This window comes from Ixodes scapularis, unplaced genomic scaffold (genome assembly GCF_016920785.2).
Source record: "Ixodes scapularis isolate PalLabHiFi unplaced genomic scaffold, ASM1692078v2 PGA_scaffold7__128_contigs__length_106722199, whole genome shotgun sequence".
NCBI lineage: Eukaryota > Metazoa > Arthropoda > Arachnida > Ixodida > Ixodidae > Ixodes > Ixodes scapularis.
Genome location: NW_024609882.1, coordinates 90454021 through 90481658, shown reverse-complemented (window position 1 = coordinate 90481658; position 27638 = coordinate 90454021). Strand labels below are relative to the sequence as shown.

The 27638-nt window shown below is 47.4% G+C and overlaps 1 protein-coding gene across 1 annotated transcript in view; it reads left to right on the top strand.

The window, feature by feature from the left end:
- Positions 1–24617, top strand: part of LOC8028090 (uncharacterized protein K02A2.6-like) — a 45482-nt gene extending 20865 nt beyond the window's left edge. The window contains exons 4-5 of the mRNA XM_042286306.1: positions 17851–17987; positions 24288–24617. Of these exons, the coding sequence (XP_042142240.1) occupies positions 17851–17987; positions 24288–24617 (467 nt within the window). The remainder of the gene's footprint in view (positions 1–17850; positions 17988–24287) is intronic.
- The last annotated feature ends 3021 nt before the right edge of the window (positions 24618–27638 follow it).

Sequence of the window (27638 nt, the reverse complement as noted above, 5' to 3'; positions counted from 1 at the left end):
TCATCTCAACGTCAACGGCAACAACAAACCAAGAAACTCTTTATCTTTTCATACACCAGTCCTGTTTCTCGTCTCGCTCGCAGCTCACCGCGGGCGCCCGGGCACGGCGGGCAAGCATAGCCATAGTTGAGACCTTGAAACCACAGTGGTTGAAACTGTTGAAACTGCCAGCCTGCTGCTGCTGCACGCCTGCCCGGGACCCCGACCTGAGGGCGCCGTCTGTGCACTGTCAGGGAGATCGGAATCGAACGCCTCGTGCAAAAGGGAGCCGGAGACGAGCCATCCTTGCAGAAACAGACTCCTTGCTCCCTCCCCCTCTCCCCCCTTCCCCCCCTCCCGCTCTTTTTTCTACACACACACACACGCGCGCGCGCACAGAGCCGATAGAGCACACGAAAAGCAAATAGCACAATACAACGTTCTCGATGACCGAAGCCATGGAGGCTAGGGGCTTGGAAGTCCAGGGTGTCTAGAAATGGTGAGGGGGCTTTTTTCTTTTCTTTATTTGTTGATTTTGCAAAGGACTTCCACGTTTTCTGACATGCAACAGTGTTAGTGCTAGTGCCTCCTGCCACGAGATTCGTTCGGATGAGTGGGGCGCTTGTCACAGTGCACGCTTTTCTTCGCGGGAGCTCGACGGAAGGGTAAGTTTTCAGAGCGGCGCTAAGTGGTTGATGGCGCTTAGTGGTTGGTTTCCTATTCGCAAATCCAAAGAAGTCGCCGCTATCTAGTGGTCGATACATGACGCGTTGAAACGAAGAGCTCGCGGCGATTGGAATGCGCAGCGAAAGCTGGCGCAGCCTAGGGAACGAAACTTGAAACAGAGGAGCGAGTTTAAAAGAGCACATAGTTGGGGTTGCGAATATCCTAACTCGTGAATTCATTGCTTTTTCGAAGTGTAGACATTTCGCAAAGATTCGTACAGCTGGAACGCGTGGCCTTCTTAGAAACCCAAGTCCTAGTAGTTACCCCTTCCCTCTGACAGGTTGCCGGCCTCTACGCCTCAGTAAGATACGCCGCAGTAAAAAAAATGTTCCCGTACTGACCGTTTGCACGATTGCGGATTGGCTGCTGATAACTTCGAAACGACTTTTTGGTTTGTGTTTAATTTCATTTAGTTTTATTTCCGCAATCTTAATATCTTGTGAGCAAAATTGATGTATGTGAGCCAAACTGATGTGCTGTCGTGAAAGTACTTAACAACATCACGCAAGCCTGCGTTTTTTTTTTTTTGTTTTTTTTTCTTTCTTTCTCTTTCTTCGAGGAGCGCTTGCTTGGTGAGTTGCTAAAGAACTAGAGCTGGTGTGACGGCCAGTCCATGTGGACCGCACGGGGGGGCAGCCCGTCGACGCAAGTGAAATGCCGTTATCATCTCCCTGGTTGACAGCGTGGTTTGGGTGAAAGGACAGAGCTGATTTCGCAAAAAAAGAAGAAGAAGAAGAGAAAAAAAAAGAGGTTGCTGATTAATACATTGCTTCTTTTGACAGCGTTTCGCGGCGTCCGTCTATAGATTTCGTTTTTGTTTTTCTTTTTAGTCAACCCGCGCTATTCGCCTCGAGGTCCAGTTTCTAAAGCGGGGACATGTGCTTTTGTTTATACATGGTTTCCTATGGGCATTCTCTCGTGAACGCAGAGCAGATGACCACAACCGTCCCCGCTTTCAACGTGAACCACAAGCAACGCTAGAGACGCGAGATCTTGGCTTGAGACGCTGCGTTTAGCTAGACGCTAAATTAGCGCCTTTTTGAGCTTCGACCACGCGTCTGTAGCCTTCACTGTGCTCCAATTGAGTGCAAATTGAGGCACCGTGCGCGTGACGGTTCGATCTTGAGGCGAATACTGCGTTTTGGTCGGAGCGCAGCGGAACTACGCGCCATCCCACCCAATCCAGCGTTGAGAGTGCGTGAAGAGGCCTTGAGCTCCGCGTGTCGCTCGTCCCAACCGTAAGGTCACGTGATACTCTGCCGGCGCTGGGTTGGCTGGGATGGCCCGCAGGGTTCGATGCGCTCTGACTGAACGTGAAACAAAGTCGACCCCGCGGGGGAGGCACTCACTTGATCGAATGACGTTTTAGCGAACGCCCACGTTTCACCGAATGACACTTTAGCGAACAGTCGGCCGCCGCGAAGCGGCGTTTAGGGGTGGGACCAGTGGGTTCACATTTTTGTAATGAGCCGCCGCAGACTGTCGCCACAAAGCGGCGTAAAGCGCAGCGCGGCGGATGAGTTAACGCGCGCCCCCGTTATTCGCTAAAACGTCGGTTCGCTCAAATGTCGCTGTTCACTAAAATGTCATTCGCTCATGTGATATGGACCCCGTCCTTTTGCGATAGCACCTTTGCCGTGACATGAGAAAAGAACATCGTCCAATCAGCTGGAAATATGGCGACGCTTGTGTTCGTTCTCGGTGTTAATACCGGACTGACAGTTCGTCAGCAGAAGTAAAAGCGATATCATATGACGTTCTGTCGTCTTTGAAAGACCGCCCCATGTTAGTTTTATACACAAAAGGCCTTTTTCTACACATACAGGGACAGGGCATGGCTGATTCATCGTCAACGTCGTCAGAGGCGAAAAATCCGAATATCCTTGATGGAAAATTTTTTAAGGTCATTGCGGAAGAAGACAAGCACGTAAAGGCCATCTGCCAGTCATGCCAAAAGACTATTTCAGGGTCACGGTCGGCAACTTCCAACTTTAGGACACATTTGAAGGTATCCTAATTTTCATTTAGATCTTGAGCTTTTTATTTTGGGTCACTGTTTTTACCTTATCATTATTATAATTCTGTTTATTTGGCCTAGCGTATTCATCCTCTCGTTCTTGTCGAGTACGATGAGCACGTGCGGCGTGATCCGAACCAAAAAAAGAGACAATGCACCGCTGGCCCAGAACCAGCTCTCAAGCAAACGAGGCTCGTGCTTGCGACTGTCCCAAGTGCTCCCGTGGTCACGCAGACCAAGTTCGACAGTTTATTGACGGATCTGATTGTGAAAGGGATGCTTTCTTTGACCTTCGTCGAGCAGCCAGAGTTTGTGGCCTTCGTCAAAGGTGCGTTTTTATGGCCTTCAGCTTGGCTTGTGTATTTTAGTTATTGTAGAGTGATTATGTCATCGTATTTTAGTTTTGTTTGGCATATTTTAGTTATTGTAGACTGATTATGTCATCGAATTTTAGTTTTGTTTTGTTTGGCATATTTTTATACTTCCTTTTAGGTACTTGCCCAGCAACCATAAATGTCATGTCGAGAAGAACTCTGGGTCGCAGAGTCGACTCTGACTACGATGCCCATCTCGAAAGAGTTAGGGCGGCACTTAAAATGCCGCTGTACGTGTGTCTTACGGCCGATGTGTGGTCAACGTCAACTAAGAGCTACCTGGGTGTGACGGCCCACTGGGTATTCACTATTTATCTTGTCATACTTTTTCTTAAATATGCGGCCACCTGGCCTGTGTTCTGTAAAATAATTTTTATACCGCATTATTATAGCCTCTTCGACCGGATTTGGTTGCAGATATCGGAAGCGACACTAGAACGACAATCCGCCGCACTTGCCTGTAGGAGATTTGCTGGCACCCACTCCTACGACAGAGTCGCCGAGTTGCTCTCGGACGTTTGCACAGACTACTGCCTGCCTACAGGAAAGATTACTGGCACGGTCACGGATAACGCAACAAATTTTGTGAAGGCATTCAAGGAATTTGGCGTAACGGCCTTCGAAGAAGCGTGTGCTGCAGGTATAGGCAAGCTCTAAGAGTTGAGAGTTTAGACCTTTTACAACCAAACTATATTGTGCCTGGATTTTTTTTTTAACAGATTCCGAGGATTTTGAGCTCGTCACGTTTGAGGAGATCGAGCCCCCAGGCCCGCTTTTGTCACAGCACCTGCGGTGCGCCTGTCACACGCTCAGTTTAATCGCAACGGCGGACGTCAAGAAAGCTATCAGTGCGAACCATGCTTTGAACCGCCTCCATTCCAGCGTCATGAGTAAGTGCTCGAAATACTGGGGCGCCTCGGGTCGGCCAAAATCAGCGGAAGTCGTTACATCTATCCTTGGCAAGCAACTACCAGCCCCTTGCATCACTCGCTGGAACTCTCTGCACCACGCCTTGGACGTCCTCACCCAGAACAAGGAGAAATTACAAGACCTCTCGAACGAGCTCCAGCTTCCCTCCTTGAAGTCCTCGGAGATTGAGTTTATTGAGGAATATTGTACCATACTCAAGCCAATTGCTACAGGTAGATAGTGTGTAATGCTCAACAACCTAATTAGCTCGAAATTTATGATATGAATAATAGCCTGCCACAAAGCGAAATAAAGCAGCAACGCAGGCGAGTTGGTTCATGACCTAATAAATTAAAAACAGTGCGCAAAAAAGAAAGGACCTAAAAAAAGAACCACACAGGACGAGTGCGTCCTGTCTTGCACGCTGCTTTAATTTTGTATGCCACAAAGTAATATACATAACGTGGACAATAATTGCTTTATAACGTGCGTGCCTTCACCTCTTTTATTTTATGTCGCGCATACTAGTTCATTGTACTCACAGTTCACTCATTAATTTCAGCGCTTGATCGCCTGCAAGGAAGCAGCAACAGTGGTTACTACGGCGAGTTGCTTCCGGTGTTGTTCACGGTCCGAGCGAAGCTGGAACAAGTTCGGGAAAATTTACAAAGTCCGCACACAGAAAAGATCGCACAGGCTGCCCTGGACAGTCTGGAGAGACGTTTCCAGAGGTGGTTGTGCCTGGGTGACAAGCCAGCCATTATCGCTTCTTGTAGTCACCCGTATTTTAAGACCCGTTGGATGCCACGCGATGGTTCGCATGACATCAGCGATCTCCTTGTGCAGGCTGCGCAGGATCTGTCTACAGGGTCTACTGGGAACTGTGCGCCACAACCCGATGAAAGCGACGCATTCTTTAACTTTGCGGGTCACACTCCCTCGACCGCGACGTCGAGCGCATTCAGCGTACGTTTTGAGGTGTTCCGTTACTTGCAGGACACGCGCACCTCGATCACAATGCTGCATGAGTACCCTGCTGTGAAACGCGTCTTTTTGAGGTACAATACAAACTTAAGTTCGTCTGCCCCCGTAGAGCGCCTATTTTCCCTTGGCAGCCTTATTCTTTGCCCCAACAGGCGTCGTCTCAGCGACACGTTGTTCGAAAAGCTTCTGCTGCTGAAGTCTTACTAGTCGAAACTTGATTAGCACGCACCAAAATTACACTGTATTGAGAAGGTCTCCTCTTTAATGTTGCACTTGCCTCTATTATGTTAAATAAATGTTATTGCCAAAGTTACAATTCTTGTTTTTATGCATGTGGTTGTAAGATATAGTCTCCATCCTTTATTTGACCATGGGGCTTTTAAAGGCACTGTCCAGAGCAGGAAGAAAACTACGTTCTGCACCGAATGCAGTGTCTCTCAATCAAGCACAAGCGTTTAGTGACTGTGATTACGGTGCTAGTCGAGGGCAAGAATAGTGACGTAATCGACGTTCACAGGCAGACTGGCTAAATAAGTGCCTGTGACAACTTGTGATGCTTTCCAGCCTGATTTCCATCCATATTTTTGCCTGGAATATTCTAAATGCGCGGGTCGCCCAGATTTTTGTAACTGGTGCGAGTTGCAACAATAAAAAATTCTCTGGCTAGTGCTGCGCCTTGGTCGTCTCGGTTCTTTGTTGGTCTCTACCAAAATGTAATCGACAAAAAAAGCTGCTTGAAACTGTACTTTTTTCACCTATTACGTCCAAGCTGATTGCATTTTTTTTGTGATTATATTTCTATTACGGTAATAGAGCCTCGCACACTAACTCCCGAGTGTGCGATGCAAAATTAAAATGAGATACTCAGAAACCCGTTGCCGGTGCCCTGAAGTCGCTGACGCAAATTTTTAGGAATGTATTTGGAAAAGTATTTGGAGGAGACCAAATACATTTGGTTGTATTTGTATTTTGTATTTATATGCTTTTTTGGAAATGTAATTAGATTTGTAATTAAATACATTTTTGACGAAGTATTTTGTATTTGTATTTCGATACATATTTGCATGTATTTTGCCCATCCCTGTTCTTAATAAATGCCATTTCGGTGGTGTTGTTGGGTCCCATGTAGTACAGCGTCTTGAGGATGCCTTGTTGACTGCACGTCTTGGTAACCATGTAAGGACCAGAAAAGGCAGCCTTGGATCCTTGTAGGCCTTTTCGCACTAAAATCATGTCGCCGGGTTGAATCTCTGGGACTGCACTTAGGTGCCGTGTGTCGTAATTTCTTTTCATTGACGATCGATATTTTTCGGGTCGTTTCTGTTCTTGTAGCGTGATTTTGTCGGTGAGGCCCAGGAGATGATCGGCAGGTAGCCATGGGCTCTCTCCGCGCGCTGCGAAATGCGGACTACATCCCAATCCAGCGATGTGGGAACGATTGTGGTGTGCAATGGCTGCCTCAAGTGCGCATTTCCATCCACCTGTGAGCTCGGGGTACATTTTTATGAATTGTTTGATGTCGCGTATCGCCCGTTCAGCTAACGCGTTGCCTTCCGGGTGATAAGGAGCTGGAAATCGAAGTGTGATTTCTTTTTCCTGTGCCCATCTTTGGAACTTCTTGCTGCGGAACGCCGGTCCATTGTCTGAAACAATGACTTTCGTGTTCTCGAAGACCTCTCGTTCTATCAATGAAATGACAGAGTTAGTGTCTTCTCTGCCAGCTCTTGCAGCTACGATGCGCGTGCATTCATCGATGGCAATTAGAAAAGCTTGCGTTTTCTTCACTCCTTCTCCCTTCTTTTTGATTTCTGCAAAATTGAGATGAATAGTCTCGAAGGGAACATCAGAGTATTGAGGGGTCACCATTTCGTCTCCCCGAGGTCGGTATTTGGCCTTATGAATTTGGCACACGTGGCACGTACGCACATAGTTGGCGATATCATGTTTCATGTTCTTTCATGTGAATTTCCTTGTCAGCTTCCAGTAAGTCCTCCAAAATCCGTCATGTCCTCCTGATTCAGGACTGTCGTGATAGAGTTGTAACACCCTGGGAATCATGAACTCTGGCACATGGAATTTCCCATCTTGTAATTCCAAGTGCTGGGTACCTTCCCAAATTCGGGCATGGTTTATGCTCCCGTTGAGTGTATCTCTTGGAATAAGAAGTCTAGAGAGGGCGTCAGCGTCGGGAAGCTTCTCCCCGGGTCGGTGAGCCACTTCAAATGAAAATTGTTGTATTTCAGTCACCCATCTGGCCATTCGTCCCTTCGGTTGGGTTAAGCTCAAGAGGTAAGTAAGAGCTTGGTTGTCTGTGAAAAGCTTAAACTGACGACCTTCGAGGTAACTTCGAAAATACCTCAAAGCCATCACCACAGCTAGGGCTTCTTTTTCTGTCGTGGCGTAGTTTTCTTGGCTTTTCGAGAATGTGTAGGAGTAGTAGCCAACGACTTTCAACTGCCGGTTAGGAGGCTCTGTTGCGTGTCTCTGATAGAGGACAGCTCCTGTGCCGTAGCCTGACGCGTCAGTGCAGAGTTCGAATGGCAGTTGGAAGTCAGGCAGTACCAATACCGGGTCAGAAGAGATGACCTTGACAAGGTAGTCGTACACACTCTCGCACTCTTCAGTCCAGACAAACGGGGTGTCTTTCTGAGTCAAATCGGTCAAGCACTTTGTTTTCGTAGCATAATCTTTTATGAATGCCCGAAAATGTCTGGCCAGGCCTAGTAAAACACGTAATGAGTGTAGGTCATAGGGCTTGGTCAGCTTTGATATTCTTTGCACTGATTCTTCTTTCGTGCTTTTCGTTTTTCCGTCAAAAACTCGTCCCAGGAAAACTACTGTTCTTTGGAAGAATTCGCTTTTCTTGGTGTTGATTTTCAACCTGGCAGTACTCAGTGCTTCGAGCACCTGAGACATATGGTCCATGTGTTCTTCTTTTGTTCGGGAGTAGATGATAATGTCGTCGACATAAACATTGCAGAAATTACCCAAAAAGTTCTTGAGTATTTCATTTATCATCTTCTGAAACCAGGCTCCAGAGTTCTTCCACCCAAATGGTAGTCGGTTATATTCGTACACGTCGAATGGCAGTAAAAGGCAGTAGGCAGTAAAAGGCAGTAAAAGGCAGGCAAAGGCAGTAAAGCGCTTGGTGTCTTCTTGTAGAGGGACCTGCCAATACCCTTTGCATAGATCGATCCTGGAGAACCAGGTGCACCCTCCTGTCTCGCTGATGATGTCATCGACGCGTGGCATAGGGAAAGGGAAAAGATCGGTCTGGGAATTGATTTGGCGATAATCAGTGCAGAGACGAAACGTGCCATCTTCCTTCGGTACTATGGTGATTGGCGATGCGAACGTGGACGTCGAGGGTCTGATGATCCCGGCATCTAGCATCCCCTGCAGCTCCCGCTTAAGCCATAATTTCTTTTCGTGGGACATGCTGTAGGGTTTTTTTCGCACTACAGAAGTGTCGCGTAGTTTGAATGGAACCTCAATAACCGAGGTTGCTGGTGGATATGATTCTACGCATATCAACTCTGGGAATGATGTTGGTACGTCCTCAGACCTCTACACAGTTCTGAGCATTTGAACTGGAGTAGCAGGTGGGCTATCCGCATCGTGGTCCAACGTTACTTCGTCCCTCCAGGATATGTTCATTTGGAAGCGCTTCATATCGGGTCGTGATAATATGAACACGAACTCGACGTCTTCTGCGACGAGTGCCTCGACCGGGATTTTCTTTCCCTTAAACTCGACTTCCAACGTCGTCCAGTTTTGCATCAGCTTAACATTGTCATCATAGCTGTGAACCTCGATGAGTTGCCCACTTCGTATGTTTTCTGGGTCCACGATATTCTTCTTGACAAGACTGATGGATGCTCCAGTGTCAACTAAGGCATCCACGTGTCTCCCACTGACGATAACAGAGGCATAAAGGATGTTGTATTTAACCAAGTAGACAGTCGCTTTCTTCGTCATCGGGAGGGACTGTGCTCCCTCTTTTATTAGTTTTTCGGCTGGTCGTTAGCACCGCTGTTCACGATGCAGTGGCATGTATCGTAGCACGCGCATTGAGGCCCTTCCACGATGTGGTGGCAAGCGCGTGTATTCGCACGTGTTTCGCGGCTGCCTGAATTGGGTCTTGCGTTCATCCAAGGCTTGTTACTTGCCTGGTTTACTGGAAGCTTTTGGCCGCTGTGGGTGTCGACGATCACGCTTGTGGGGTTCGTTAGTGGTCATTGTTGTCCGTAGGGAATGGAGTGGTCCACGAACACACCCTTCAGTGAATACAGGAGATCCTCGATGGTCTTTGGAGAGTGCGCTTGCACTTGTCTTTGTGCATCTCTGCTCATCCCGTGGATGACGAGTGGGACGATCGATGTTTCGGGTAAATTAGAATCGGCGAGCTGTAGAAGTCTCCGGTTCTCATAAAAGTAATCTAGTAGGCTGCCTCCTCTATATTTGTAAAATATTGCATCATCCCACCGTTCAACCGCATTTTTGTCAAAAGATGTCGTGAAGCTCTCCTTCCACATATCCCACGAATCGCTGGTGTGCTCAGCCACACGAAGTTCGTACCACTTTTTCGCATTCCCTGCGAGAAAGAGTCTTAAATTCTTGATCCGCTCGCTGTTTTCTGTCCAGTGGTTTTTCTCACAGGCATATTCGTAGAAGTCCAGCCACGTAGAAGCAGGTGAAGATTCACCGTCGAACATATCTGGCTTTACGGTCTCTTCACGCCTACGTTCTTGCACTCTCAGTTTCTAACATGGTGGTCATGAACTGCCTTTGCTGTTCCATTTGAGATACTTGCATCTGTAGCAGCTGAGCAACAACCGATGTCATGTCTCCACCAGCCGAAATCACTTGACCAGAAGTAGTGGTCGGCTTCTGAAACCACTCCTGGAATTCCTGCACTCTGATGTTTAGTTTCACCGTCCGTTTTAGAAGAAGCTCTTTCGGCGACAATTTCGCTTTCCCGGCGATGAAGGAGATAAGTTCCATGTTGTTAGCTTCCCGGGCCATTGGAACTGTTTCCTCACCGTCCAGCTGATAGCTCTCCAGTATTGGCTGTCCTTCTTCGCCAACCGTCAGAATTAAGTAAATCCACATCTTTCAAGTAATCCTGTCGACTGCGCCAAGTATAACGATTCGTAAACGCGTCAAGATTAAAACTGGTGTTTTTATACTCTCCACTTCTTCATCCTCCTCTTCTTGATATATCCTGGCCTATCGTCGTCTTCCTTCTTGTCTGCCTCTTAAACACTTCATGTCAATACCTAATTTTCAAGTTTTTCACAAAAATGTTAGTAACAAAATTTTTAAAATCAACAGTGTTAGTTATTGAAACTTTATGTGCGGGAAGGCAATTCCAATCAATGGAGGTCTGGGGTAGAAAAGAGGTATTAAAAGTGGAGGTGCTGCAATGGGGAATTCCTACTTTTAAGTCATGGTCTGCACATGATGATATGTGCGGTGGGTCAAAAAACAATGCTTGACGGAGCGCGGGTTTAGAGTGATACATCTTGTGAATTGAACATTGATGAGATATTTTTCCTCGGAAAGAGAGATCAGGCAAGGAGTGGTACGACTTCATGGCTGTTACACTGACTGTTCGATGATAGTTCAAAATTACCAAACGGGCCGAAAGATTCTGTATAGTTTCGATAGCTCATGCAAGGGTAATGCCGGGGCTTGATCCAGATAGAAGTTGCATATTAACGTTTAGGACGAACTAGAGTTTAACAGAGAAAAAGTTTTAACGAAAAGAAAGCAAGCGAAAAGTTACGTTTGAGATAGCCCAAAAGTCGATTTGCGTTGTTAGTGACATATTCAAAACGAATATTTTAAGAGAGGTTGTTGGTTATGTGAATGCCGAGATATTTATAGGAGCGGAAACAGAAACTAGAGTAGAACTGCTCATAGTGCAGGAAGGAAAAGTGTTGTGATGACGAGATACCCTCACAGATGTTCATTTAGAGATGTTAAGCTCCACGAGCGATTTCTTGCACCATTTGCAGACGTTGTTAATATCAACATGAAAGGCGGAAATGTATGAGTCGTTAACTATTTCTTTAAAAATTACACAGTCGGCAGCGAATAGACTAATAGTGGGCGAAACATGCCTAGGAAGATCATTGATATAAATAAGAAATAATAGTGGTCCAATGCAAAGCCCTAAGGGAGGCTGGAGTTGACAAGTGAGGGCGAAGAATAAGAGCTATTAGTACAAACAAGTTGAAAGGATTCGTTAGGATTGATATTATCTAGATGAATACATCGATATCTATGTTAAGGTTACTAAGTTTATGAAGAAGTAGCTGGTGAGAAACCTTGTCGAAAGCTTTGCTGAATTTATCGCGTTCGCAGAACAAGGGGCGTGCCACAATCTTTGATTAGAGTTTTAAAAGAAAAATCGGCCGCCTATAACTGGAGTCATAGGGTTTGTTAAGACTTTTCAAGACCGTAGACTGAGTTTTGACCTTAACTAGACTTTCTCAAAATCCACATGAGTGCACCTTCAAAGGAGATAAAAAGAAAGGACATAGCACCCCCTTATTTCCAAAAGTTCACATCAAACATTATATTTATTACTCCCTACCATTTTGTGCTAGTTCTGTTTTGGTTCATTAAGTGGCACGTAAAAATCATACTTAAGATAACTCTGTGGTTCCAGTCAACCTATGCAGAGCGCAAGTTCGCCTGCTTCTTGTTCAGGGGCTGCGACGATGTCAGAACGCCAAGCTCTTATTGGCTGATTGAAAACAAAATAGTGGGTAGACCTCAAGGCAGGTAGCATTGAGGTCCATACCCTATCCTTTCAATCACAGCCAATCAGAGCTCGTCGTCGCTCTGACGTCTCCGCAACTCCTGCAAAGATGCAGACGCCTTGCTCTCTACACAGGGTGTGTGACAGGCCCACAAAAACATCTGTGAGATGAAGCATGTGCGAAATTTTGGAGCCTGAAAACATTTACAGCTTAGTGCAATTTTTTTAGAAGACAGACCAAATAAAAGGACGTAGGAGAAAGCTGCAGCCTACATAAATCGCCGCATGTAAGCCTAAGAAATTCAAATGAATCTACACCTTTTCAAGCAATTTAATTCAACAAACCTTCGTTCAACTTCACAAAATCACTGGGTTGCGGAAGCAAAAGGAACTTCATTATAATCAAAATCGTACCCCAGAGAACATGCTAAGGTAAAGAAAAGCTAGGGTCCTAAATGACAGCTGTGTACTTTCTTATGAAATGCCAATAAAAGATTAACTAGTTAATTTGGAGCTGATGCAGCACTGTAGAATGTGTCATGTCACTAAAGAAGTGCAAAGTCATCGCTGCTCAAGCAAGATCGGGATTATTCCTAGCACTTACTACTAGCAGTGATGTACCGCAGGGTCCCGAATCTGAGTGAAGCCTTTAGTGACCGCATAAATTTGCTTGGTAATGTATAACGCTACGATTTACCAGAAAGGTGCTTGAAGGTAGTGAAAGTATCACAACAACATTAACAAAGATTGTTATCCGGCTAAAAAGTAAAAAAAAAAAAAAGTAACTGTTTCGCTTTATTTGCGGCGCCTGTCTGCTGAGCGCGCACCTCCTGACTGGCGCCGGAACAGACAGATGGCACCAGCGGCCCCGGCAACTCACTGCAGTCCAGTGGGCACTCGGTCGCGCCAAAACAGAAAACATGTATATGAAATTAATCGACGAACCGTGGAGTGTGTTTGTTTTGTGTACATTTAATGCCTTTTATTGGTAACGAAACAATAACCATGCACTGACCATTATAGCACGAAAAAACGCGCGCCGTTTTTTTTTTTTTTTTTTGTTCTCGAAAAATGTGTTTGCTTTTAGAGTGACCGGGTGGCTGCTGAGCTGCATTATAGAGACTAGATTGAAGAGATGGTCGTACTACAGTAAACTAGGAATGATAGAGAAGACGAGCTGCAGGCTCGGCTCATGCTTTCAGTCTAAGTCCAGAATGTTGAAAGGTTGCGTGGTTGCGTTGGTATCGAAGTGGCTTGGTTCGCCTGTATTTTTGACGTAGTAACTTGCTTGGAGTTGGTGATGGTAAAGAAGGACCCCGCCCCCTCAAAACTTAAATTTCGCGGCGAGAATTTTAATCTTTGCCACCTTGACAACCTCGCATTGCTCTGGCACATAAGGTTTTACCGCTCAGTGCACATATCTGGACATAGACTCCTTTATACTGATAATGCCTGCCCGATCAACAGTCGCCCGCTATTGCCACGGAAGTGCGCCGCTTCCCCATACAAGACAGAAAACGTAAACGACGTGAACTAAGTGACTAAGCCTCTCTCGTGCGATCCTGCGTTTTTGACGCTTTTTGGGTATTTGACGTGGCAGCTGTTACCAGGATTTAGGCTTTTTTTACCACGCTTTTAGCCGCGTTTAATGCAGACTTGAAAGAGGAGGTGCAGGGACTGTCATGTCCCGAGACCAAAAAAACACCTGGAACCATGAGAAGTAACCGAAGCCCGGTTTGCGGAAAGACTGCGTCCCAAGTGCTACCGTCTGCTACTCCAAAAAATCGTGTAGCACCTTGTTGCAACCGGCAATAAGAAACGCCTGTCGCGACAGGCCTTTCATAAAGCTCGCTTGAGTGAAATCTTAGCATCCTGCTGAAGTTCCGTTCAGCCCAGCTCGGCTTGGGCTTCCCTAACGTTAAAGCTGGATCAGACCTTAGAACCTTTCACAGCATCGTTCGGTGCTATTTGAGTGGCTTCACTGCCCAGCGCTCTCTCGCAGCTCGGGGTAGTGACGCGTGCCTGACGACAGGCACAGTACGACATTACGACACGTGAGCCCTGACACAGGTAACAACTTACACACAGACTTTGTAGTGAGAGTAACCCCAGAGGACCCTCGCCGCTGCAATTCCTTTTTACCTGCTCTTCGTCTAATCCTTGACCTCGGCAATACGAAAAAAAATTGGGCTGTGTGTATATTTATAAAGCCTAGTAATTGGCCTGCCTCAACGGGCGACGAGTCTCCCCGCTGTAAAGGAGAAATTTAGCCATTTCGGTACAAAAGCTAGTTTGGGGTCTTTAACCTGCATCACGCAATAGTGATAAAGGACCGCACGCCGGTACGATGCTCATCCAGATCAAAACGGGCAGGGGTGGTGATTCAACCCAGGATCCTGGGACCTGCAGCGCGAGCTTCCCCTCCACGTGTTCCGAGCTAATGTGCGCTGGTGTTTGCTGGTGTGCGCACATTCTAAAGTTTACCACCTGCTCGTTCGTCTGCCGCGTAAGTCGTGTGGGGTCGTACGTAGTGTTCTTTACGTTTATTCACTTTTGTAAGCTACATATTTCTATGGCAGAGTGTAATCCGAAGCCCATGTCACGCCAGGTTCCGTCGTCAAGCGCTAATGGAATCCATTTATCCCCACACACACTGTTGGCACGAAACTCTCTGCAATGCGAGTGTTCGTGTTCCACAAAAATATGTTGCTGCTCACCCGCTATGTAATATGCGTTCCGAACTATTGGAATCACATATGTTGCGGTAGTAGCAGCGTGCAGCAGAAAATCTATATCATCATTGTATGGACAGGTGGCGCCCCCTCCCCCCCTCTCATTTTTTTCTTCACCCCAAGATAACACGAAGCCAGATATGGGGCAGATGTTTTCAGTACAAAAGAGGCAGTGATCTGGTACATTAGTCCTTTCTATGAAACGAGTCTAATTTAGAAACAGCGAACTGAAGAAAGGATTGATTAAATGTTTGTAACACGGAATGTGGTTTATTCAGCCGGTTTCTATGACACATGCTTTTGGTTCCACCGTCACGCTCGACCGTAATCTTCAAGCGTTACGCTAGATCGATCCACAGGTCAAGGTCATATGGGAAATGTAGCTCCTTAGTGCCTATATTGTTTCTTTATGATCTTGACGTCAGAGGTCACTTCAAGAAACAACGCCACGACAACGTTTCGTTACGACGACGCCCCGACGTCATCGCCGACGACGACGTTACGCGACGCCAAGATGCCGTCGTAAGGCCGTCGCGACGTTGCATGACGTCATAGATAACGCTAATACGCGGCACCAAGTCGCCGTTGTAACGCGTTTGTGACGTCGCGCCACGTCGAGGACGACCTCGTCGCCGAAGTTAACATCTACGCCCCACGCCACGTCAAATGTCGCAATGACGTCATGCTAACGTCGTCCAGAAGTCGCGTGACGTCGTCGTCAACGTCGACGTGACGTCACAACGAAGTTTTGGCGTTGTGTAACGTCGTCATCGACGATGATGTCGACGTTGTGAAGTTGTAGGGATGTCCTTGTGACGTCGAGTAGCGTCATGTCGACAACGATGTCGACGACCTGACTTCAAGCGTCTTTATGAAGTCGCGTTGACGACAAGGACGCCATTGTCTTGAATTTGCGCGACGTCGTCGTCGTCGACGTTAACAGCAACGTTGACATCGACGGCGATGTCAACGCGATATGACGTCAGAACTCAGTCTGAATGTCGTGTAACGTGTGTTGTCAACGTCGGCGATGACGTTGAAGTTGAGGCGTCATCGTGTTGCTGCATGGCGTTGTGACGACTCGTCAGGTCGCTGTGACGTTATGTATTGATATGACGCCTGACGTCTAGGTCGTATAAAAAATATAGAGTGGCGCTCTATTGTTTCTATGACCCTGACCTGTATGCCGGTCGAGCGTGGCGTTGGAACGCAACGCTTTTTTGATAAAAAACGGCTATAAAATACATTAGACAGTTTTAGTAGACGTAAGCTAAAACTTTGCGCACGCGAAAAAATTGCGGGTCGTGAGAGCGCATGCGCAAAACGCAATAGAAGGGCTAGCGCATTACGTACGCACGCAACGCTTGCGATTTTGCTTTGCGGGTTAGCGGGCTTCGCGGGAAGTTCTCGAGATATCTCGGGTCCAGCGATAACACATATTTCAAGATGGCGGTAACCTCGACTGGCGCAGCATGGGCGACGTGGTGTTCGCGGAGTTCAGTGTTATGGGAAACTACGTGGTGCTCATCTCGGAAATTCTTTCCGTGACCTACCGCGGTTGAATGAGATCGCCGCGCAGATGGAGGAGTTTTTTTGTGAAAATGTTTACCGCTCGCAATATGCGTGAACGCTGCAATCTGCTCAACGCTAAACGTCTTCGCGCAGTTCATCGCCGACGGACGGACTACTCTTCAGTAGATCGCCGAAAACGACGCACTGGATATCAGTAGGTTATGAATTTCTTCCCGCTTTAGCATCGATAAAAGGTTCCACGGGACGATTGACGGAGGCTCCAGGATGGAATTTGGTTACGTACTCGTACCCGTAGCGTACGTACCCCGGAGAAAAGCGCGCTTGAACAGGCAGCTGCGAGTTAGTTGAAAGTGAAATGATTGGAAATTTTTTTTACAATTTTTTTTTCTTTTATAACGAGGATTGTCCGTTTTCGGTGATACTTTTTTTTTCAATATCAAGGGTGTTTTCTAATGCGATAGCCTTTAGAGCTCGTCTCAAAGAAACTTCGGCGGCGGCGGCGGTGTCGGTGTCGGCGTCGGCGTCGGTGGAACGAAAAAAATGTATAATGAAGTGCCGCTGCCACGTGCGTTGCGTGACGTCACACTTCGCTGCGCGAGTTGCATTGAGATTTACCAGGTAAATTTTGCGCAATTTTTTTTTTCAACCATATCTACCAGGATATTTTTCTTCCAAATTTAGCGGAAAATTTTTATGCCAAATTTATCAAAAAATGTTCACGCCAAATTTAGCGGAAAAGTTTCCTGCCAAAATTTATGGGCCAGTAGGGTCATGACGTCACAGCCACGTGTGACGTCACCTGACAGGTGGCTCTACCGACTAGACCACGCGCACAGGCTTGCACGGCTGGACAAAGAGCACGTGTTTCTATGACAAGGTTTTACGAACCGGACCCGATAAGGCTATCGCCTTCCGCTCTTAAAGGCGGAGCTTAAACGTCCCCCACGTTAATTTTTTCTTTTGGGGGGGGGGGGGGGGGGGGCACTTTTTTTGTAGATTCGGTGTGGCATATATTGGTTAAGCAGTTGCCAAAGTGTGCGGATTTGTTGGGACGACGCAGCTAGAAAATAGGCGACGGGTTAAGCGTCAGTGAAGTTGTTTGTTGTGCTCGTTGCGGCGGGAAAGACAGAAACGACGACCATTAAACGCCGCGGACGGGAGAGGGAGAAATATTCCCTTTTTTAGGGGAGGATTTTGGAGTTACTTCGAGGGAGAAATTACTGCAAAAGCCTCTGCTCCCTAAGCCTTCTTTTGTCCTTCTGTAAGGTACCCGAAAATCAAGAGGAAACAAACCTCCCTCCCTCCCTCCCCCCGATCCCGTTGAGTCGTTTGCGTGTCCCGAAAGTTAAAGTATTTTAAACTTTAGATCCGGCCCCCGAAAATCAGAGAATGTCAGAGTTGGCATCAGTTTCGGGTCCTGCAATTTCCCGCACACCCAGATTCGAGTGTGGATTGGGCCGCCCTTAGCACATGGGCCGTAGAAAAAGAAAAACAGTTATTTTTTTTTAACTTACGTAAGTTTGTTTTGGAAACTTTCATGGGATACTTCGACTTTCAGGCAGCGGTGTGGTAAATCGTTCCGGAATACGTTACTAAGCCTATATATGCGGTCACTTTAAAGGCTTCACCCATACTCGGGTTTTGTTAACGTCCACATAAAATCGGGCAAAGTAACAACGTCAGAGTATTCAGCGCAAGCTTTCGCTCCACCTGCCGTCAAGTCGATTCCAGTAAAACTTCCATCGAAGCCAATGATTAGCCTGCTACAAACCCGATGTATCTAAGTCGAAAGATGACTACGACAAGTGGTGTGTTGCTCTGTCGCAGGTCAGGGCAACATCCAGCCCGGAACTTCATTCAACTTCTACGTGGATCCGGAAGCGGCCGGCGTGGTCCTCTCGCGGGCTCGCTGCCCGATCACGGTTGTGCCATGGGAAACTGTTCGGGAGTCTCCGCTGCCCTGGGTGGGTTGCCAAATGATTTCGACTCTTATGAAAGGAACCTATTTTTCAATAAGCTTGTGCTCATGCGTACACCCTCTCCCCAGGCCTCCTCGCTGTCGCCATTTTAACTTTTCCGTACGATCGACACTGTCAGCACCTATCGTAGTGTGGGGCATAAAAAACTATAAAAACCGATACAACGAAACGATGCCGATGTGTTCTCAAAGGTGAAGAAATCTTGGTGTGCCCTTCATTTGTGGTTCGAAGGCTCGAATAAGGTGCATTCAATACAGATACAAAACAAGGTATTTTCTTCTTTAGCTAAAGACCGTTCTTTGGGTGTACAAAAAGTTATAGACGCTTTCAGGCAGCTGTGCATGGGCGCCGCCATGACCGACCTTTAGTTTTTGTTTCCTCTGATTCCGTTCGCTTCACTGCATCATTGCCAGAGCAGAACAGGTTTTTGCCACTTTAGGTGCTACTGTGTCCTTCACCTCAGCATAGGCCTCTGTGGAGGCTGGTCCGCTTCAGTGACTCGGCATCCCGGTAAGACGAGAGAAGGTCGGCAATGGCGGCTCAATCTGGCGCGTGTTTAAAGCGTCTATACCGGGTACTTCAACAAACATGAGCCAAACACTTTTTGACGCAATCTTCTTCTTAGAAAAAATGAATTGCTGCCGCATGAGTCACTGCCGATAAGTCATTCTAGTGCACGAGCACCAAAATCGGCGCCCATAACTAATCGTGTGCATGCAAACCAATACAGAAAGTGGGGGACGCTGCACACCTTTATGACGGAACGTGGCTTCCCGGAAGTCAAAAGGCGTTTCATTAAACAATACAAGAACATCTGGAGAAAAGGGCAAGCAGAGAACGAACGAAACGATGGCAGGGGCACCGACTTTGCGTATCGAACGTAAAATCGACGCTTACTCGGCCTATTTGTTTCAACGAAGCGGACAGATTGAACGCGTCAACGGAGGCAGGACCGTTGAAGAGGTACTCCGGCGTCTTCTTTATATTACGTGATTTGCATACAGTTTTGCTGCTGAACGCACCAATTAAACATCCCTCAATTAATGACCCAAATATTCCGCCAAATTTTGTTTTCGCGAAGTTATTGAACTTACAATTTTGGTCCTCACCGAGTTTTTCAAAATGTTTCTACGGGCAAGAACACAGAAAAACGTGACGTGAGCGTAAGGCAGGAGTTTCCTCTCTGGACTGTAGGTTTTGTTCCGAACGGATTACAAGCTTTTTCAAGCAGCGTTGGCGGGATCGCGTCAAAAGTAACGGGCCAACTTGTAACGCGTTACTTTTTTTCGGTAACGTAGCAACGTACTTGTTACTTTTTCAAACCAGTAACATCTAACGTACTTACGTTACATATTTGAAGTTACGGGTAACGTAGTTTACTCGTTACATCTACTTCTGACGACCTGAAAAAAATGCTCTTAATTTTTTTTTTGTGTTTTTACACGTCGTTTTACCTTAATGGGCCCCAGAAAAGAAAAGAAATGTTTTTTTAACCGGTCTGTTTAGGGCACGCGTCTCAAAAAATAAATTTTACGCAAAAAAAAAAAAGTTTAGAGGAATATTGACGGCGCAAGGCGAGAAGTAGTCGGTAGTCCCTTCCTTTCCACTTGTTTTGTCGCTCGGCATTTCGGGCGCGTGGAGGAGAGGGGGATCGGCTATCACATGGACGTGGAAGGAGGGTATGACCATTCCGTGACGTCATGGACTTGGCCCGCAGAAATTAAAATAAATCTAGCGCCGTCAATATTGCTCTAATTAATTTCTTGACACGCGTGACCCAGCCAGCCTGTTTATTTTTTTTTTCTTTTCAGAGTTTTTTTTTTAGGTTAAGACGCAACCGACACTATAGAACTGATGGTAGCAATCGGAAAAAGTCAAAAGATTATTATCATAATGTTCGTCATGTTTCTGTACATGTTGTATTATCGCTGACTCAATAAAAAAACAGTTACTTTCAATTTCATTTTGTTTCATTTATTTTTCTTTGAGGGGTAGAGAGCATTACAGGGATGAGTGGCTCAAATACAACAACACGTTAGAAACAGTAGTAAGGAGAAAAACAGAAACACTACGAGGCATCATGTAAAAAATTAGTAATTGAAACACTGAAGTCATCAGTGTCAGTAATGCCGACAATGTCTGCGGGAAGGTGACTCCAGCCTGTAGAGATTTTCGCCAAACAAAGTAGCATTGGAAGTGGACGTATTAAGGCGGTGTATTCCAAGTTTTACTTAGTGATCAGTTGGTGATGCTATGCAAGATAGTTCGGATAATATCACATTTCAAACTGTTAGGTTAGAGTGATAACTCTTGTTGAAGAATCTTGCATGATATATTTTTCTGCGAAGGGAGAGATTAGACAATGACAGAGATGTGCAGTGATATTTGAAAAAAATAAAACGAGCAGAGCAATTTTGATTATATTTTACTTCAGATGAGAGGCTGACGCCGGAGTCCCAGATTGAGGTAGCATATTCAAGTTTGGTTCGAACAAGAGTTTGGTACGAATGAGAAGTTTTGTGCGCACTCAGTTTCGTACGAACAGAAAAGTTTCATAACAAAGGTGCGAGCAAAAAAATTCGATTCATGTAACCCAACAATTGATTAGCACTTATCAATATTCCAGGACAGATCATTGGTTATACGATGACCCGGATATGCTTAGGAAGGCACAGTAAGAAACATAGAAAGGTTAATAAAGTAGAAAGGACACGTGTTATTTTGGCAAGAAAATCTCATATATTTACATTTAGTGGTGTTAAGTTTTATATGCCGGACACCCCACCGTTGAGCACATTAATATCAAACTGAATAACAGAAATGTCGGAGTCGTTAGCAATTCTTTTTGTGAATACCACAATCATCAGGAAAAGGCTATTAGGAAAAAACCTGTATAGGAAGATCGTTAATTTTGCCCCGCGCGCAACTAGCCAAGTAAGTAGCGCGCACGTGGCCAAATGGTTATCGTGCTTGGCTTGCACGCAAAAGGCCGATGCTAAAAGCCTGAGAGCGGACGCACGTTTTCGCAATTTCTGTAAATGTCGCGTACTCGTGCATTTGAGACTTTTGTTGCTCTTCTACGAATGTTTTACGCGCCAAACCATCTACTGCCACGCGCGTCGCTGAACGAGCGCGTGCTTGTCCGAACGGGTACCGTGCTTGGCTGTGGCGCGGAAGGCCTGAGTTCGACTCCAGATAGCGGAATACTCGTTTATTCACTCTTTTATTTATTCTTTTTACTTGACGTTCTCAAAAGTTCTAGAACTTTCTTGTCTGATCAAGTTACGAATATTCTACGCGCCGCACATTATAGGCCGAATTTTCCTGAGACCACGCGGCTACTGAAGGTGCTCCACGAGTGGCAAGCCGCGGTCAGTGTCGCCCCAGCCTTCAATTCCGCTGTTACGCCGACTTCGACACTCGTGACGCTCTGTTGCTATCTTTCGTTTCCCTTTTGTTTTGGGCACAATTTCGCCCCAGTAAACGTTTCAGCTTCCTCAGTTATTCCTTGTTCGTCACCTCGCCATTCGTGATATTTTGGTGGAAGTGCGGGTTAACGCATGTCCGTGCAGCGCACACCTCGGAGGGCCCACAGTGCAAGTCAGATCTCAAGCACCCAAGGATTCAAAAAAGACCAGACCAAGACCCGATCGAGTCGCCGGAACCAAAGTCCACACTCGGAATACGGATTTCTGCCAACCAAGACCAACCAGACAACGAGGCCAAAGGTGGACCACCAGTTATCGCAGACCCCGACCACCGCCGCCGTCGTTTACCTGCCCGTCGCACCGCGGACGGCTGCTCCGTTCCACGGCGAGCAATACGAAGACGTCGAGGACTGGATCGACCAGTACGAATGCATTCCAAGCCACAATGGCTGGACCGAGGAGCAGCGCTTGCCCAACGTCTATCTTTCGCTTGAGGGGGCTGCCAAGTACTGGTACGAAAATCATGAGTCATCTTTGACATCGTGGGACGTTCTCAAGAGCGGGCAGGAGGGCGCATTTATCAACCACCGCCGCCGAGAGAGAGCCGAGGATCTACTGCCAACCACAACCCAGGGCCCCAACGAGAGCGTCACCGGCTTGGTGGAGGACGTTCTGCGCCTCAGCGCCCGCTCGTACACTCGGGCTACAGAAGGGAAGAAGCTACGGACCCTCATGCGGGGCGTGAGAGACATCTACAGTGGCCTTGTCCCCAGCCCTCCAACAACAGTTGAAGATTTTGTCATCGAGGCAAGGAACATTGAGCGTGCCCCGCAAGTCCGAGCCAGTCATTACCATCGACCACCCGGCCTCGCTACCTTCGAGCAGTCTAGCTGCGTTTTTGGCTCCCGCATCCCAGGCATTCAACAGATCATCCGTGACGTCGTTCAGGAAGAGCTACGAAAAGCACTACCTGCCACTGACCGACCAGCTTCGCTCTCCATCGCCGATGCTGTGTGTGAAGAAGACTATGGGTTCCTCGTGGCTGCCAAGACGTTGATTTACGCCGCAGTGGCCCGACGACCACCGCCTCCTCCTCGCACTTATGTCGCGCCGCCCCGACGTCGGTCTCCTGCGCCGCAGCTCGACCGACACCACGACGACCACGTCCAGTACGCCTGCCAGGAGCCCCGCGCACCCCGGAAGACCGACGTGTGGCCAACGCCTGACCGACGCCCTCTTGCTTCCACTGCGGAGAAGCAGAGCACACCTACCGCCGATGCTTATACCGACGACTCGAACTGCATGGGTTACACAGGAACGACTCGCGCCCCCGTTACGATGAACGCCCTAGGGAGTTCGACAAGTAGCTGCGACGACCTTAGTCCCTCGAGCCTGCGTGCCGCCGAGAGTTCCGGTCGCCGTCGCCGCGACGTCCAGTTTCGCCGATGCACCGTACTCGACGCGAAAGCCTGTCGCCCCTCCCTCCTCGCCGGGAAAACTAGGCACGGCCATCCCTGAAGATGGAGCTGCGGAGACGACCGACTCCAAGATATTCCAGGAACGTCGGAGGCCCCTCACGCCCCCCCCCCCCTCCCCCCTTGAACGGCGCCAGGGACTGAAACGACGCTCCAGCGACGGTAAAGGATAGCCTAAACGTCGTTATCGACGGCAACGACGCGTCGGCGCTCGTCGATACCGAAGCAGAGCACTCCCTTCTGAGTGAGGGACTCTCCCGAAGCCTTCGGAAACTGACGACACCGTGGGATGGCCGACAGATACGGTCTTCCGGTGAGCACCTCATCACACCAGTTGGGATTTGCACTGCTCGCGTCGAGATCCACGGTGAGACGTGCCCTGTCAAGTTCGTCGTTCTGCAAGACTGTTCGAGGGATGTTATCCTCCGAATGGACTTACTCTGCGAGTATGGCGCCGTCATCGACCTCGAGCAAACCCGGCAGATGCTATAAAACTGTGCTCCACCACCGAAGGAAACCAAAGCGACGTCATTCGCGGTCCGGGTCCTCGAAAACGACGTGAACTTATCGCCGCGGACGAGTGTTTTCGTACCCGTAGTGATCGATGAGGCTTTTTGCGGCGACGTTTTCTGCTCGAGGGAAGCCTCCAGTTGCTTCTAGGAAGAGGGATTCGCGGCCCGCGACCCGCAGGAGAGTGGTCGGCAACCCGTGGCCCGCGACACAGTTTCATGCGTCCCCCGGCACGACAACAAAAAAGCAACCCCCCCCCCCCCCCCCACCTCCTTTCCTCTGCTTCCTCTAACGAACTCAAAGACCACACTGCTGTTTTTACCTTAAATGCGGTCAGACGGGAACCTGCCCTTATAATATGCGTTGTCCGACATCCCCAGTTTTGAGCAGAAAACGTCCTCATATTCTTTTTTTTTTTGTTTTCTTCGCCTGACCCTCCACCCCCCGCACACGTACACAGGCACACTTCGCGACTTGCTGTCCGGCCCCCTCCGTGTCGGCCTAGTGACGACTTGGCCCACTGCTGCAAAAGTTTGCCGACCCCTGGCTTGGAGTGCGCTCATCATGTGGGTGCGGACAGCCACTCACACGATCTGCTGGCTGTCGTCAAGGCCTTCGCTGTTGTTATCGTTCACTCATTTAAAAAGGGGAAAGAGGCGAATGCGAGGAGGCAAGCCTTGTTTTTTGCGTGGTTGATGTACAAACTGAAAACGGACTCACGTACAGCAACTTTCACTGCAAAGGCAGATACTTCGCGTCACGGCGTATGCCATGTCCTGTGGAAACACCTCTTTCAGTTCGGTTTTGTTGTTCAGGCGTCGCCCCAACGCACTCGGTTACTAATCCCCCTTCGCTTTCCCCGTTGTGTGCAGGACATCTACGAACGCCTGATCCGAGGCATGAGTAGAGAGGCGCATTTCTTCGCGGACACTACTCGGAACAGCGTGTCCTGCTGCAAAGAAAACGACGAGGGCTACGTGGTTGGGGACCCCCTAGCGGTGTTGGCCGTCCTAGTGCCAGACGCGGTGACGTCATCGTACGTGGCTCGCGTATCCGTGGAGCTCGCAGGCAGATTCACCAGGGGGCAGATGGTACAAGCCTGGAAGGAGAGTCAGCTGCCAGGCGTCTCAAGGAACGTCACCATCGCCACCAAGTTCTCGGAAAGCGCTCTGACTGAGGCGTTCGAGAAGCTGCTCGAGTGACCGGCACTTTTATGTAGTAAAAAAAAAGTAATTCAAAACTACGTTCTTTGAGTACATACACTTTAATTAAAGAATGACCTTTAGCCGACCCTTTTTGGGACCTGCAGCGTCTCTAAGTATACACGGTCTTCTTTTGATGCGTGTCTCCGTTTATTAGCGACGAGATGTTTCTGTGGTGCCCTCGTTCGGTTACCTTTCGTGACGTCATTACCTTGTGAACAACAAGCTCGAGGGTGTTTGTAATGAGCATTCTGGAAGCCTGAAATCATAGCCGTCTCAAATCAACACTGCCAACACTGTCAAAATTGAAGTTCTTACATTTGTTTATTTGAAGTTTCTGACAATACAGAGATTGTCATGGAGCTGGGCCAAAAGGCGACAATAAAGTCGCCTGACCAGGCCCCTAGTACCAGGCTACACTCACAACACAGGCAGCAGGCAAACACACAGCAAAACAAGAAAAAAAGTGTATATATATACATTATATATATATATATATATATATATATATATATATATATATATATATATAGGCAAAAGTAATGTGCACAGACACAGCAGCCGTAGGATGATGAATATAGAATTGTAATTTAATGGGCGAAAAAAGTGACGAAACGTGACTATTTTCGCCATTAAATTAGAATTTTATTTTTATCATCCTACGGCTGCTGTGTCTGTGCACATTACTTTGACCTACAAATCAAAGGAAGCATTTGTCAACATTCGTCATTCTTTATATATATATATATATATGTGTGTGTGTGTGTGTGTACTACCTATGAGGTCATAAGTTTACCAAAAGAAAATTATATAACAGCAACATAATTGCAAATACACCGATATATATGATTGGACCCTACACACACAAACAAAGGAAAAAAAAACTACAACGGATCAAGCAAATGCATTTATGCCTGTTTTATAAACTCACGTTACAGGCAGCAATCAACATATACTACCTATAAAGTCATAGAAATATATAGAGAAATATTCTGACAGCAACATAATTACGAATACATTGATATATATGATGAGAACAGACAAAACAGCAATCTACAACGGATGAAGAAAATACATTTTTGCTAGTTTTCTGAAGAACAGTGAGGAGCTATTATAGATCATTTCAACTAAGAGAGGGTAAAGGTTCAGGAGGCTAGGAATTTGCCAGGTTAATAATTGTGTACCGTAATTAGTTCTGGTTCTAATTGTTTTAAAATTTCTGTGTCTAAAATTGTAATGTACGTCAGTGTCTGTAAATGTAGAATATAGTTTACGGTCAGCTTTTAGCTTTGAAAAAATAACTTCGTCTTATTTCCGTCGATAAGACATCCTTTGCTGGCGTCAGAGTCAGCATTTGGCCACTTGTGGTGGGCCGACGACAGCGACACTTTCGATCGCTCACGTCGCCCATAGAGCCCTTTCGAAAACCACGTCACGATTGACAGGAGAAAAAAAAATTGGGTCTTAGGGATATTTATACAGCGTGTAGTTGGTCAGCCGTTAAAGTTGCAACGAGTCACACCTTGCAGATGAGCAATTTAGCCAGTGCAGTACAACCGCTAGCCTGGGGTCTTTAACGTGCACCACGCAGTAGTGATACACTACCGCACGCCGCTACGATGCTCATCCAGATCGAAACGGGCAGGGGTGGGGCTCCAACCCAGGATCCCTGGGTTCTGCAGCGCGAGCTTTCGCTCCACGCGCGTCGAGCTGGGTGTGCGCTTCAGCCCACTCAGCCACAGACCCCTTCCCCTCGACAGAACTGACCCACTGCACAATGGCGTAACAACCGACAGAGAGGAACGTGCGAAAAGGGCAATCGGGTCGTTTTTACTTGTGCTCCCGCTGCACGAATTTCGGGTTTCTGTCCGCCATTGTGCAAAGATTTCACAACTTCCAACAGGGGGCAGACTTTCGAAGGGAGTCTTTGACTCAACAGTGATGAAATATAATAATTTTTGGTCTCTGTTGTAGTGTCTACGGAGGTCGTCCAGCCGAGGCGCAGCCGAACGCAGAAATTCCGTGTTAGTGTCCGCCATTGTGCAAACGATTTCACTACTTCCAACAGAGGGCAGACTTTCGAAGGGAGTCTTTGACTCAACAGTGATGCAATGTACTAATTTTTGGTCTTTGCTGTTGTAGTTTCTGCGAAGGTCGTCCAGCCGAGGCGCAGCCGAACGCAGAAATTTCGCATTTGTGTCCGCCATTGTGCAAAGATTTCACGACTTCCAACAGAGGGCAGACTTTCGAAGGGAGTCTTTGACTCAACAGTGATGCAATGTACTAATTTTTGGTCTTTGCTGTTGTAGTTTCTACGGAGGTCGTCCAGCCGAGGCGCAGCCGAACGCAGAAATTTCGCATTTGTGTCCGCCATTGTGCAAAGATTTCACGACTTCCAACAGAGGGCAGACTTTCGAAGGGAGTCTTTGACTCAACAGTGATGCAATGTACTAATTTTTGGTCTTTGCTGTTGTAGTTTCTACGGAGGTCGTCCAGCCGAGGCGCAGCCGAACGCAGAAATTTCGCATTTGTGTCCGCCATTGTGCAAAGATTTCACGACTTCCAACACACGGCAGACTTTCGAAGGGAGTCTTTGACTCAACAGTGATGCAATGTACTAATTTTTGGTATTTGCTGTTGTGGTTTCTACGGAGGTCGTCCAGCCAAGGCGCAGCCGAACGCAGAAATTTCGCATTTGTGTCCGCCATTGTGCAAAGATTTCAAGACTTAAAACAGAGGGCAGACTTTCGAAGGGAGTCTTTGACTCAACGGTGATGCAATGTACTAATTTTTTGGTCTTCGTTGTATTTTCTACGGAGGTCGTCCAGACGAGGCGCAGCCGAACGCAGAAATTTCGCATTTGTGTCCGCCATTGTGCAAAGATTTCACGACTTCCAACAGAGGGCAGACTTTCGAAGGGAGTCTTTGACTCAACAGTGATGCAATGTACTAATTTTTGGTCTTTGCTGTTGTAGTTTCTACGGAGGTCCTCCAGCCGAGGCGCAGCCGAACGCAGAAATT